The sequence below is a fragment of the Mus musculus genome, chromosome 14, assembly GCF_000001635.26.
Source record: "Mus musculus strain C57BL/6J chromosome 14, GRCm38.p6 C57BL/6J".
In the NCBI taxonomy this organism is placed as follows: Eukaryota; Metazoa; Chordata; class Mammalia; order Rodentia; family Muridae; genus Mus; species Mus musculus.
The window spans coordinates 59,919,945-59,935,484 of NC_000080.6; the positions used below are offsets into that span (position 1 = coordinate 59,919,945).

General features: G+C 43.5%; 1 protein-coding gene across 1 annotated transcript in view; it reads right to left on the minus strand.

Moving 5' to 3' along the window:
* Positions 1–15,540, minus strand: part of Atp8a2 (ATPase, aminophospholipid transporter-like, class I, type 8A, member 2) — a 439,384-nt gene that overhangs the window by 272,414 nt on the left and 151,430 nt on the right. The window contains exon 24 of the mRNA NM_015803.3: positions 5,063–5,235. Within this exon, the coding sequence (NP_056618.1) occupies positions 5,063–5,235 (173 nt within the window). The remainder of the gene's footprint in view (positions 1–5,062; positions 5,236–15,540) is intronic.

The window sequence follows — 15,540 nt, forward strand, 5'->3', positions numbered from 1 at the left end:
AGGCACTGTTGAGGGGCCACCATCGTCACCTGCGCTCGTAGGGGTCTGTGGAGAGGCCATTGCCGTCTTCCTCACATGGGAGACACTGATGAGCCTCTCATGATTCTCTTCCTGATGAGGCAGCCACTTAACGTCTCTGAATGCTCTCAGGGGGTCAAAAGTCTGCTCACCTGCCACTAGACTGTGCTCTGAAATTTATTTCCATTTTGACAAGAACAAAGAACTTCAAAGCAAAAGGGACAATAAGGAAACGGAGAAGCCGTTCCTGCTCTCGTTGTGAGTGGGCTCCACATTCATTCTCCTCTGGATAGAGACAAACCCTCTGTAACTAGAGAGAAAGGCCCTAAACTAGGCAAACTGTTAGTAAAACTGAGTACCGGGAGTATTACACATGTGTGAGGGAAGTAACAGGCACGGCCAGCTAGACAGACCACGGATGACGTCAGATCAACCCCCATGCCGGCTTTTCCCTTTATGTCTCAGACCACGTGCAAGATGAGTTATAGCCATTTATTTACCCATTGGTAAAATGAACAAACCAAAACAAACAGAAAAACAAAGGCAATGCTTGTCAGGAACCAACAGATGAAAAGACTTGAACTTCTGAACTTTATTTCCTACTTTGTATATGTGGCTTAGACTTGGACAGAAGCTATAGACAGAAGTCTAAACACACCCAAGAATACGAATCATGGCCTCTGCGGCCCTTACCATGTACATCCAGTGTAGACTTGTCCATGAGATGTGTTTAGACTTCTGTCGCAAAAGGTTCCTAGCTTGTGTATGATCCCATCTCTACTGATGGCAACAAAAGGCCCTCATGATGAGGTGAGAAGTGGAACCACCAAGGAGGGAGGCAGCAATTCTTAAGTCCTGTTGGCACCCCAAGAGTAGAGTAGAGACGGAGGTAACCTGCCAATGCTACTGAGATGTTTTGCGTTTAAAGTGCTCAAAGAATGCAGGAGTGCAAAAGTCTGGGACACCAGCGTGTTCCTGGCTTGATGGGTGTGTGCTAGGGATAACATGTGCAAGCTGACCAGGACGCTGTCGGTCTTGGTCCTGACTGCCCATCACAATCCCTCAGTGGCTGGTAAAGTTCTCAGGTTCAGGTTTTCTTGCACTGGGGGAATGGCCTAGGAACAATTTTTGTTTGTTTGATTACTTGACCCATATTTTGTTCTCTTTAGCTCAGTGAAATTTAATTTTTATTAGGTAAATTCTTTTATTCACATATCTACTTTTATTGTGATAAAAAATTAACAGAATATAACATTCACCTTTTAAGGGCTGAAGAGATGTCTTCATAGTTAAGATTCTTGCTTCTCCTCCAGAAGAGCTGAGTTTAGTTCCCAGTACCCATAACTGAGTGTCTTACAAATGCCTCTAACCTCAGCTCTAGCTCCATGAGATAAGATGCCCTTGGCAGGTAAACACACACACACATACACACACACACACACACACACACACACACACACACACACACACACACACACACAAATAAAGAAGTAAAAACAAATCTCTCGAACAACACTTTAAAGACTAAGCATATAATGGTGCTTAGCATAATCACAACACGACCACCCTCAGCTCGAGGCTCCAGAACATTTCAGTGACTTTAAAGGAAAAGCCTGCACCTACGAAGCAGCTGCCCCCTTCCCCTCTTCGCTTAGCTGCTTAGCTCTGTGGGCTCATCCACTCTGGATATCCCACAGGGATGCAATGTTGCTATATGACATCTCTTTTGCAACTGGCTTCCTTTGCCAACCGTAGCTTTGACGTTCAGCACTCTGCAGTACGTGCCAGTGGCTCACGTCTTTCTATGGCTGGATACGATTGTCCAGATAGACCTCACATTGCTTATCCACTTGTGAATTGAGTTGTCTACACATTTCGGCTACGGTGAACAATGCCACTATAAATACATGTACATAAGTATTTGTTTCTAATTCTTTGTGTCTATGTTTCATCATCTGGCACATTTATGCTGCAGTGCACACCCCCATTCCCTTCCCCGGTTCTCTGAATGGTTCTTTGTAAAGCTGTTACCGAGAACAGAGAGGCACATAAGGAGAAGACATATAGAAGAGGCTATGATGGGCCATGTTTCCAAACCTCAGGAAAACATTCAGAGGATTCCAGAAATACAGCAGACACAGTAGTATATGTGGGGAGATGCCAGAGGGCCACAGCAATAGAAAAAAAAGAATGACCTCAGGCAGTAACCAACAGGAGCACCAAGATCACCATCTTGCAACCCAAGTACAGTCTCCAGAACCCAGCTACAGGTGGGAGAGGATGGACTCCATGCATTTAGCATTTGACCTTCACAGGTGCACTGTGGCATGCACAATCCCTTCTCTCTCCCCACATCTCTAGTCTTTGTGAACTTGACACAGACTAGAGTCACCAGGAAAGACAGACCCTCAGCTGAGGATTTGCCTCCCATGAACCTGAGGGCAAGTCCGTGGGGGCATTTTCTTGATTAACTATTGATGTGGTAGGGCCCAACCCACTATGGGCATGGTACCCATGGGCAGGTGAACCTGGGCTGTATAAAAAAAATTAGCAAGCTCTTAAACACCATTCCTCCATGGTCTCTGCTTCTGTTCCTGCCTCAAGTTCCTACTTTGGCTTCCCTTGATGATGAACTATGACCTGTTAGTCAAGGAAACCCTTTTCTCCACCAAGGCTGCTGCTTTTGGTCAGTGTTTCTTCAAAGCAACAGGGAGGAAGACTAGAACAAACCAACCATCGACAACAAATGCTAAAAAGAACTAGGAATCAAAAAAGAATGTGCCAGTTGCTTATGATGAATGGAAGTGTGGGACACCTCGGCCTCACTGAGGGTGTAAGGCAGTTGCAAAGAATTAGCACCAATGCTCTAAAACACTGTTCCAGAAGAGCAGGGGCCACACATCTTTAATTATCACACAACACCTAGAATGTACAACGCAAATATCAAACTCACAACTGAAGTTGAATTTTGGGTGGAAGTTTACAAAGCAACAAAGAACACAAACCTACGAGCCCTGAGAGTAAATTGACTGGCATCCATCCTGATGGTTACATACGACCTCGCTAAAAATTTCAACTGCATAGAAAATATTGAAGCACAGCAAACTGTAATTAGCAAAATTGGGTATAATGTAATCAAAAATACATAAGAAACTTCCAAGGTCAGGAATTATACAAGTAAAGACTCATTTGTTCTCATTTACCTGAATAGTAATGGAGTGGCTGTTCGAGCATGTATCAGCTGAAGCAGGCGCACCTGAATGCCTGAGACGCATCACTCAGAAAGATCTTAGACTGAGATAGGGTTTTGCTCTGTTCTACAAACTGGCTTGATATTTTAGGCTCAAGTCATCCTTCTGTGTCAGTTTTCTGAGTAGCTGAGACTACAGTTGAGTTCCTGTGTTCCTGACTGGAGGGTGTCTTGATGGGGTTCCTGCTCTTGGAATACAGAGAGGTTTTCAGTGTAGAGAGGGTAGAGATGAGATCTTTGGAGATGCCTGGGCTGCCTGGGGACCTGCAGAGTTCATGGTCCATGGTTTCCCTTCTTACTACTCAAGTCTGTCTTAGTTTGAGGGCCTTCTTATATATAATAACATTTTAATTCTTATACAACCTTCAACCATTTACAAATTCATTTTGAAAAGCAAAATCCTTTTTCTACTCTACTTAGAGGAGAGAGTAACTTAAAAATGATTGTATTTTCAATATGGAAAGTGAGAATTAAAGCCAACTTTTTGTGTAAAAGTCACATGAAATTTGGCTGGCTTACATTTCTAAACACAGGTGAAGCACCTGGGTGCTTTGTCTATAAAGTATTGCCTTCAGTTTTTGTTATTTTTAAATCAGAGTGGGAGATCAGCCAAGAACTATCTGCGATCACGGAAGCAGGAAACCACCTGCGGTCTTCTTTCTAATGAACATTTGCGTGCAGTTGATGGTCATAACTTAATAACTTAAAAAACTTAACTTGAAACTGGCTCTCAGTGCCTATTGCAGTTTGAGCTCTTTGTTGTGTGATGCTAAGGTTTGAACCTATGTAACCCACAAAGCCAGGCGAAGGCAACCTGATCAAGAGGAAGAAGCATTTTTCTTTAGCATTAAGCAACTGGCTAGGAAGGAGTCTATTCCTGCGGTCTCTAGGCCTCCTTGATTGTCCCTTGGAGACCCAGATAGGCACATTTTGATTTTCCCATGAAAGCATCTATGAGAAGTTAGCATGTTAGCTTTGAGTTGCAGTTTACTAGACTGGTCCATGTGACTTTCTGCTATCCCTGGTTCTACTGTTGGCTTCAGCTACAAACAAGCTGGGGCCTGCTCCTTGGTGAACAATGCAGGTGGCAGACAGAAGTGACTGGCCAAGACACAAGGATCAGGTAGAATAATGGCATTCAGTGTTGAAGTACTTACACAGATCAAGCCCCATCCACTTAGCAATTCAACATCTTAGATGCAACAAGAAACTATAGAAAACAGGATTCCCAGCATGCCTTTCACCCTTCTGGCTGCCATGGTCCCTTTGACTAGCATGGTCTTTTATCTTCCTGGTGGATTATTTTTATAATTTTGACTTCCAAATCCCCATCTGAAGGGGACCTCCACGTATGTACAGTCAATAGAATGTTAGCAGCAAAAGTCTTCCCAGACTCCACAAAGAACCAATGAAGACTTTTGGATGAGTGGCGTAATGGTTAATTCTAATTGTTCGTTTGACTAGATTAAGAAGTACTTATTGCTATAATTAAGTACGCCATTGGGTGTGCCTTCAAAGCTGTTTTCAGAGAGCTTTAACTGGGAGAGAAGACTCATACTAAATGTGCACACTGCCATTGCATGGAGTGGCAAGAAACAAACGCATCTGAGCTACTTCCTGCTTTGAGCAAAAATCTAGGAGACAACAGCTGAAGATACACTTAGGTTTTTGTGTAGCTTTTTCTAATTTTAACATGGAATTTGAAACCTAGAATTTCTGCTTATCATCCTCTACCAAAGCCCACAGCACAGACCCATCAAGATCATTGACTGGGCACAACCCGAGAATTCTCACCTGCAGCAGATGACAGCTTTGCATGAGAGCGCCAGGTCCAGGAAACTTCTGCGGACTTCAAAGGAGAGTGCATACTTCAGGGTATGGCCATCGATGATGAGGGCCACATCGTTCTCTTTGCCCAGCAAATTTCCAAGATCTGTGCAGTGCTGAGTGATGGCCGCCCTTGTTGCCTTGAAAAAGTGAAAGAGAACATTTGTGGGCTTCATACAGAAAAGGTGAACTTAGAAGTTTGTTGAAATGAGTACATGGAACATGGAAATACACCCAGTCCAACATTGGCATGCACTCTTTGGCTGTTTGATGGTAAAACATCCTCAGAGTGAGATTCCTTCGTTATTCACAATGATTCAATCTGGCTAAAGTATACAGTCTAGTGAAATGAAACTCTTCTCCAATGGGATTGTCAGTCTCTTTACATAAACACACATACATGTAAGTATGTATATTTGTCATATATATATATATATATATATATACATTGTACATGCATATATTATATAACTATTTATATGCATATGTATATGTCCATTATATACATCATATATTATACACATATTTGTGTATGTGCATATATCATATACACATGTATGTATATATTATATACATATATGTAAACAGACACACACACATATCCATATATATATTCTTTTAATGCTCTTAGAAAAGGAACCTCCAGAAAAGCACATATGCTTTTGGGGGCAAAAAGCACTATTGGAGCTTACATGACAAAAACCAACATTTCTCAGTTTGCATAAGATAAAGCTTTAAACAGCCCAGTAGAGATGTGATATAAAAATATGTGTATATAAGGAGATAAACTTCCATATCTACTGAGTGCTTCAGATTATACTCGTGCCTCCATGTATCATGGAGATAAGAAATGAGCTGGTCATTCTCACATGGAAGAAACTATCTAATCTAAATAAACTGCCCATAACAACCAAGCCACTGCCACCAGCCTAAGCAAACACTGTGGGGTGTCTATTGTTACAGGCAAAGCGTGAGAGTCATTCCCATAATTAATAAAAGATGTTCTTATGTAGAGGAATGTATGGGCTTAAAGAGAAGAATGCACCTTTTGGCTGATTAGGAATGAAGCTTATGTTTATTCAGAAAGCACAAAAATACACTGAAATTATTCTTTCTGGACAATAGATCTTTTGTCTATGAAATTACATTTTCATGTAATTTACCTTCCGGTAACCTAAATTATGGTTTTGAAGTGGTGGGTTTAATGGACGGGCATTTTTCTTGCCCTGGTTCCACTGAAGCTTGCTGCTGTTGCTAACTGTGAGAAACTGCTTCCCACTCCCTCTCTACCCAGTTTCCACTCTCAGTGAGATTCATATGGGTGTATGCTCTGGATCCTCACACTATGGCTGGACATCTTAGTTTTGAATAAAAATCAATATAATTTAGTTTGTTTTATTCCTAACTCCCGACTTACCACCTCCTCTTTGACACTTGGCATTTATTCCATGTATAAAATGGGGCTTAGAACACATCCCTACATCTTTACTGTGAACAAGTGAGCTGACATGAATCAGGAACCGAGCAGGTTCGGCACTCAGCTCACACTCAGTGCAGCTTTAGTCATGAGGAATGGCTTGGATTGAGGAAAACGCACATGAGAGTGAATGGATGCCACCACTGAGCAGGCTTTGTCAGTGTCACAAGAGCTGAATAACAGAGTAATGCCCTGCAGTCAAAGTTACACGGATTTCCATTGAAAATAGAAACATCTTCTGAGATCTTCTTCAATTTCTTTCTTCAGAGACTTGAAGTTCTTGTCATACAGATCTTTCACTTCCTTAGTTAGAGTCCCACCAAGATATTTTGTATTTTTTGTGACTATTGTGAAGGGTGTTGTTTCCCTAATTTCTTTCTCATCCTATTTATCCTTTGTGTAGAGAAAGGCCATTGATTTGTTTGAGTTAATTTTATATCCAGCTACTGTATTGAAGCTGTTTATCAGGCTTAGGAGTTCTCTGGTGGAATTTTTAGGGTCACTTGTATATACTACCATATCATCTGCAAAAAGTGATATTTTGACTTCTTCCTTTCCAATTTGTATCCCCTTGATCTCCTTTTGTTGTTGAATTGCTCTGGCTAGGACTTCAAGTACTATGTTGAATAGGTAGGGAGAAAGTGGGCAACCTTGTCTAGTCCCTGATTTTAGTGGGATTACTTCCAACTTCTCTCCATTTACTTTGATGTTGGAAGACTGCCCCACCCAGGGGTCCATCCCATAATCAGCCACCAAATGCAGACACTATTGCATGTGCCAGCAAGATTTTGATGACAGGACCCTGATATAGCTGTCTCTTTTGAGGCTTTGCCAGTGCCTGGCAAATACAGAAGTAGATGTTCACAGTCATCTATATGATGGAACACAGGGCCCCCAATGGAGGAGCTAGAGAAAGTACCCAAGGAGCTGAAGGGGTCTGCAACCCTATAGGTGGAACAACAATATGAACTAACCAGTACCCCGGAGCTGTTGACTCTAGCTGCATATGTATCAGAAGATGGCCTAGTCGGCCATCATTGGGAAGAGAGGCCCTTGGTCTAGCAAACTTTATATGCCCCAGTACAGGGGAACGCCAGGGCCAAGAAGTTGGAGTGAGTGGGTAGGGGAGCAGGGCAGAGGGTATAGGGTATAGGGGAATTTTGGGATAGCATTTGAAATGTAAATGAAGAAAATATCTAATAAAAAAAGAAAGAAAAAGAAAATAGAAACAGTATGCATTTCATTCACCCTTAGCTCTATCATTCTGAGTGGCAAACAAGCACCTTAGAAGCAACTTTATTTATCTATGGAGCAACCTGACCTTTAGCAATTGGGTGGACAGAAGAAGAAAAGCTTTCCCTCTTCGCCAAGACAGGGCAATTCTGCCAGGCATCTACTCATGCAGGACAGGAAACTCTCCTGAGACCACAACACTGAAGGCACGTGATCTGGTCCTGTTGCTACCTCAGACCGCAGTCTAGCTCAGTGCCTTCTATCCCAGGCAGGGGGTGCCCACGGGTAGGCTTTGTCATGAAAAGGAAAAAGCTGATGGTTTAAGTTCCCTGAGACACAGAGATCATAGTTTTCAGAAGAGGTCATAGCATAGAGACATGGGGGGGGGGGGGGATTAGGGAGGCCAGCTTTCCTGTTTAGGCTGTTTCGAGACTATGCATGAGGATAGACTATACACCAATAGCCATTTGTCATCACAGGTAGAGACCTCAGCTTTGGCTGCAGAATGCCTATCAGCCTGGGTGGGGGTGGGGGTGGGGGTGGGGGAGGGGGCGTGCTTTGGGGCCAGAATTAGGAGGATGTTTTCAAAATAAGAATGAGCAGTGGGAAGTTAAAGGACGGAAGGGCGATACTATGGACCGAACATGTCCCCAAAGTTCATGTGGAAACTTCATCTCAATATGGCAGTATTGAAAAGTGAGACTTAATAAGGGTCATCAGGTCACTGTCCCCAGAATGAATTGACAGAAGTATTGCCAGGGTGGATTTTTTTTTTTAAGCAGCTGTCTCCTTCACTCTTGCTCTTCTAATAAGGAAGACAGAGCAGGAAGACTGTGCAGGCTACTTTTGCAACTTGATACATTTGGATACAGAGACTCTCAGTTGAGAAAACTGATTGGCCCCTGCCAGGTGGGCCTGTGATTAAGCCTGTGGGGTCTTCCCTTCATTGATGATTGTGTGACCACAGAGCTCACTGCCAGCTGTGCCACCTGTGGGCTGGTAGTCCTGGATGCTGTAAGAAAGCAGGCTGAACAAGCTACGAGGCACTCCCCATGCCTTCTGCTTCAGTTTCTGCCTCCAGGTTCCTGCTCTGAATTCCTGTCCTGACTTCTCTTGATGATGCAGTGTGACATGAGAGCTGTAAGCGGAAGGAACCCCATTCCTCCTCAAGTTGCATTTGGTCCTGGTGTTTTATCACAGCAATAGAAATGCTAACTAAGACAAAGACCTTTGCCAGATGTGGCCCTTAAACCAGAACTTCCCAGCCCATGCAACAATGAGTCAAATACATTTCTTTTGTTCACAAACCACTCAGCCTGGATATTCTGCTACAGAGCAGAAATCAGACTAAGCCACGGTGCCTGGGCAAGCTAAGATTCTTGGAGGTGCACGCAAGCAAAAGAAAGACCTGAAAAGGTTCCGGGATTTCCACAGCAACAGAGGCCCTGGAACAGAGGGGGCACTCACATCCACTCTTTCTGAGAGTCTCTTCCCAAGTCTTAACTATAAAAGGTGTTGCCCGAATACTTCCAAATTACTAAACCAAAGCCCTGTTAGCAAGCAGAGCTTCAGGGAGTCCCTGTGATGGGGTTAGTGTGAGGTAATAAATAAACCTAAGCATGCTTGAGTTCTCTCCCCTCCCCTCCCCTCCCCTTCCCTCCCTCTCCTTCCCATCTCTTCTCTCCCCTCCCCTCTCTTGTCTCTGTGATGGTTTGTATATCCTTGGATCAGGGAGTGGCACCATTTGAAGGTGTGGCCTTGTTGGAATAGGTGTGACCTGGTTGGAATGGGTGTGTCACTGTGGGTGTGGGTATAAGATCCTCACCCTAGTTGCCTGGAAGTCAGTCTTCCACTAGCAGCCTTTGGATGAAGACGTAGAACTCTCAGCTCTACCTGGGCCATGCCTGCCTGGATACTGACATGCACCCACCTTGATGATAATGGACTGAACCTCTGAATCTGTAAGCCAGCCCCAATTAAATGTTGTTTTATTAAGACTTGCCGTAGTCATGGTGTCTGTTCACAGCAGTAAAACCCTAACTAATACATCCTCTCTCCTCCTCCCCCTCTCTTTTCCTTCTCCTTTTTCCTCCTCCCCATCATATGCAGGACACAGCAAGATGAGAACCATTTGTAAACCAACATCTTATCTTGATCTTGACTTCCAAGCCCGCAGAGCCGTGAAGAAAATGCCTGTTCTAGCCTCAGGGCTCTTGGTGGGTTTGCTTTAGTAGGAGAGACAGACTAAACCACAAGGTAGCTGCTGAGGTGGTGAGTATTGTATCAGGTTCCTGTCACCATAGACACTTGGATGAAACAACCACAGCACCGCAAGACCACAGTGACTGGAAGAGCGATACTGGTGCCATGTTTAAGGTTTGGAAGAGACCTTATGGGAGAGCATGAAGAACTCAGCTACACATGCCTGCACAGCGCATGGGAGAAAGTCATAGTATTGGTCTGTTCTGTGATGTAAACACAGCATACCTTAGTCTATAATTAACATACATGCATTGGCTACTGGTGATAGAGGCTCGAAGTCTCAGATGAGGAAGACAGAATTTGTTAACAAGCCTCCACGCTGTGACATTTCATGGCAGAAGGGCAGTTATGGGACAGAGTCGGGGAAGGGATAGAGACAGAGACAGACAGACAGATAGAGAGAGAACTCAAAGCCTTAAGTTCTTTACCTGGCATTAGCCCATTCACAATTACCTATCACTGGGTACCACCTTCCAACAATATTACTGAATTTCCAACACATGACCTTGAAGGGGCACATTCACACAGCATCAGCCTCTGACACAGTGAGAAGCCAGGACAATACTCGTACAGCAGGACACATATAAAAGTGAATGGCAGCATCCTACGGCTGTCTTAACATCAAACTGCACATCCACTGTGGATGCCCTCTCAACTTGTAAAGAGAACCAAACATTACTAAGACGCTTCTGGTTTTAAATTCTACTGATCATGAATTTTCTCACATAGATTTCAGTGCACACGTCGTGCCTTTCTCTCAAGCAATCAGTCATGTTAGTTCCGTAAAACAGTTCTGCGACCTAAACTTATTTTAATCAACTAATCAATACCTACCCAATCAGAGTAACTACCATTCTACAGAGGTAATAAAAATACAACCCAGACAGACACACTTTATGTAACTTGCTCTTGTGAATCTGACAGTGCAACCGAGATGACACCTTACAAAAACATGGTATATACAAAAGTGAAAACTGAGTAAGGCAGCAGATATATCCTTTGAGCATTTTGTGTGCCGCCATCATTACGTCCTGCCTCGCCACCTTGCTCTGCTTCGTGTCTGTTGGCTGGAATTATAGTAACTTGCAAGCTTGATGACGTCAACTCCACTTGTCGTCCTTTGCCCACACTAAGCCACAGCAGGCGCATAAATTATTGTTCTCAACTCAAATGAATTGATGTAGTTAGGTAATGATTTTAAACATTCCCTTTTCATATCGACGGGAAATCATACACTGATCTTGGGGGTCGGGTACCTCCTTGATGTTGATATAGTCTAGCCAGCCTTTCAGGTACACTTATTGTTGTGTTTTCCTTTAAAGTGATTGGTCCTTCAATTCTTCCTTCTTACCTCGTGGCCTTCTTGCCTGTAGTAGCTTCAGCTCACTTTCCATAATGGTCTCTTCCCACTCTATCCGTTCACACCGCTGCCTTCGTCTTGGAGATTTAAACTTCTCACACCACTGCAGCTCTATCCTTGTAGCTCCACCCTTGGCTTTATTGTGTATTTGCCTTGGTTTTAACTCGCACGCTCTCTGTGTCTACCCAGCAATAATCTTTGATCAAACCCAGACTCGCTGAGTTCACCACACATGTATGGAAGAATATAGGTCCCTTTGGTGCCATTCTCAGACGAATCGATGGAAGGCATTGCCACTGCACACAGCTCCTTATTCTCAAGGGGACTATGAGCCCAAAGTCTATTTGTAAGGTAGTTATTGAGCACTTAGAATCCTTTTCCCAAAGGATTGATGTTATGAATTGTGGTTGGATCCCACGGTCTTTAATGCCTATTTAGCCTGGTTGCTAAAATTTATACTGTACTCCTTTTGTTTTAATAAAAAAACCAATTACTAAAAGTTACAATGGACTTTGCTGTTATGAGGGCCATGGGGAGTTGAAGCAGGGGAGTTCCTTCGCGGAAGGGTAAGACGCATTCCAGCATTCTTAATTGGCATTTGCCTTCTAGGTGTTAATATTGAACTTCATGTTTTTCCGATTCTCATTTATGTTTCACAGTTTCATTTTTCTTGGGATTAAAAGCACATGGGATCACGTGCCCAAAGTGGGGTGACTGCACTTGTTCATTGTCCCGTGGTCATGCTTCAAGTGACTCTGACGCTGTCACAAGGCCAGTGCTTGTGGCTGCCTTTCCAGTGTTCAAATAAAACTCTATAAAACCATATGCCAGCAGCCATCTCAGGGGATGGCTCTGCAGTTGCTCATTATAGATGCTCCCCCACCCCATATTAATCTGACGGTCCTTGGAGCTCTAGTGAGGAGCAGACTAACTTAACTCATGAACAGATAGAGCTCCTATCTCCAGGTCTTAATCACTTCACATCTAATAAACAAACTGGGAGAGTGGCTATATTCTTTCCCATCTGCAGCAACCTCGGGTCTTTCCTCAAAAACAATGTAGTTTAGCAACTCTGCAATCCATGGAGGCAAGAGCTCTTCGCCTCCTGGAGCTCTGCAGAGCCATAAAGGATTTCTCGGAAGCCATGGGAGTGGCAGCTGCCTCAGTCGTGACTTTGATGTTCTGCAAATTCCAAGGGTGTCTGAGCTGACTGTGCTGAAAGCCAGGCGGGTTCAAGTTTCAGCAGCAGCAGCAGATTAACCAAACCATACTTACTTAGTCTTTTAGGTGGAGAGTAGGCTGCCTTCGAACTGACCTTGGGCCAATGAGTATCTAAGGATGGCACATGTCCCAGAGTCCACAGGCCCACTTGTGTTTTGTTTCTGTTTTTACCATCCTGCCCCAGTCTGCCTGTGTCTGCATGTAGGTTCTAGCCTTCCTCATCATTTCATCTCCCATTCTCCAGATCCTTCTGACTGCCCAGCTTTCCCATCTGGGTAGATGATGTCATTGTTTCCTACCCTTCTTCCTCTCTTCAGTTTCTTCATATTCATTTCTAAGAGAATCATGCCTTCTTCTCCACAGCACTGGTGTGCTTGGTGCTTTTGCATCAGGGAGCCTGATGGGTGCCATGCAAGTGTGGAAAACAGCCCTTACACAGCAAAGTCATTGTCCTTTTACTGAATTCACAGCAAAGGCTGTCCCAGGTAGCCCTTCAGGCTCAGGATGTCTGCTTTCCTCCCATGTGTGAACATCCCTGAATACAAAGTCCATAAGTACACTGACAAAATTTTGGTTAAATGTGTTAGATTCCGACACTGAATTCTAAACATTTTAAGGAGCTAAGGTATGCCACACACATTATTCCACCATTTTCAAACTGATCTTTACAGGCAAGAAGTGTTTGCAGGCAACACTAGGACCTCCCCACCAGGTGCTTCCATCATGATGCAACTCGGGTACCCTTGGGTACTCCTGCACTTCCAACTCCCAACTTCACACTTCCCTGGATCATCCACACTACCCGACCGCAGAATGTCTCTATTTTCATTCTTAAAAGTGCTATTTCCTTAAACGAAATGAACTCCATTTACTGAATTCACACTATGCCATAATTCTCTACAGGAGTAGTTGAGCAAACACTAGCTGCTCTTCCAGAGGACTCAGGTTTAATATTGCTTGTATCCATTAGACCACGCCTTTTGAGGCTAAGCAGTATTCCAATACAAGCTAGACCACAGTTTATTTTTCCACTCATGCTCCTGTACGTTTGGGCTGTCATCTCTCCATGCTGGCCTCCATGAGGATGGTAGTTTCCTCATTCGGTGCTTCCAGCATGGTATACTGCCTCCTCATTAGAGGTCCAAAACCTACTGACCAACCAGCCATGCAGAGAAACCTCAGAAACCAGAAGTCAAAACAGACTTTCTCTTTTGAGTTCTTTATTTCAGTATCTTGCCAGAGTAACAGAAAGTCTACTGAGACCCAAAGCAAGAGCATCTCCAACTTTACAGAAACTGTGAGACTTTTCCAAAGTGACTGTGCCGCTTTGGGTGGCCAGCAATCATGTGCGAGACTCCCGCAGACTCTCTATCTTTACCAAGACACGGATGCAGCAATTAACCTTTGTTGTCCCAGTGCTATGTGGTGTTACAGTTAGTGACTGGTTTTACTCTGCATTTCGAAGATTATAAATGATGAATATTTATTAGGGTTTTACATTTTAGTTGAAAGTAAAACAGTATATGCTTATCATATGCATGTTTTGTGATATTTAATGTAGCAGAAGTCTTAAACTAGTAGTAATTATTTCTGGATTTCACTTAACACCCACTGAAGTAAATAGATTTCTTTTTGCTGAGATTTCAAGAAGTGTAACTAAGGAAGAATCATGAATTAGCCCACTGAGGACATTTTTAGGTATAGCATTCACTGTACACACAGGACCGTCTTAAGGGGCTCACTGTGTAGTGAATGGGAAGCCCTATTTTTAAATTTCCCCCTCCCCTCCTCCTTCTCATCTCAAATCATTTTTCTAAAAAGGCACTCCAGACAACACTCCAGAGGAGAGATGTGGGAAGTGGTAAATGTAAGAAAATTGTCATGGCTGCTCGTAAATTAGCAGAGAGGCTGGCTATTTACTGGCTTGTGCTTTGGAGCCTTCAGACTTTGACAACCACCGGCCACCCTGTTCACTGGAGGAAAATGTGACCAGCATTTGACACAGCTCAAATCACCGACTTTACAAGGCAACCCCTAAAAATATGCACTTCATTTCCCAGAGGATATTAACAGTAAGCTTAATACACTTCACTTGTTTGCTTCCCCCAAACTAGATTATTCATTTTAGACCCGTGAATCCTCTTGCAGAGGAAGCAAACATATTCTTGAATAGCTGTGTATAAATAGATCTCAAAGACAACTTACACGGTTTAAGAAGCATTTCAATCTGAATTTGGACTGTGGATCCTTTAAGCAATTCTTTAAAAATGTAGAATTCTTTTTAGGGAAACATTTCCTACAGGCCAATTATTTTAAGGAGTGACCCTCCTGTAAGGAAGATGTGACAGCAGCACACGAGAGCTGCCACTCAGCTAGGGCAAGATGACCCCTATTCTAGTGATGCTTGACCTACAGTTGGCACAGGGTGACACATCTGCCAAATTTAGCATCTTCACACTCGGCAAGCATGACTTTACTAAGAACTTCTGCATAGCCACCAAGGTCTTTAACTTTTAGGGTTTAAGGCGTGTGCCTGTAACACGTCTATTACAGGCATGTAATGGTTTTGCATTTGCAGGTTACCACATTGCACTGACTGATTCCCTTGACTCCCAGAGGAAGGTACAGCTCCCAAATCAAACACAAGGGTCAAATATATAAAGGAAACGGCTGTGGACACTGCTTTCTGGGCAACTACAGTTTGCAGAGTGTTCTCAAGGAACGGCATAACTGAGCAGGTCAGTATATGCCAGCCAAGAGAGCGCTACAAATCACATTACTATCTTCGTGTAGTGCAAGAGAACACACGTTAATGTCTGCCAGGACAGATGAACTGCACATCCAAAGAAGCGCACTATGTTTCAACGGCTGACAGCCTTACCTGCTTCATGA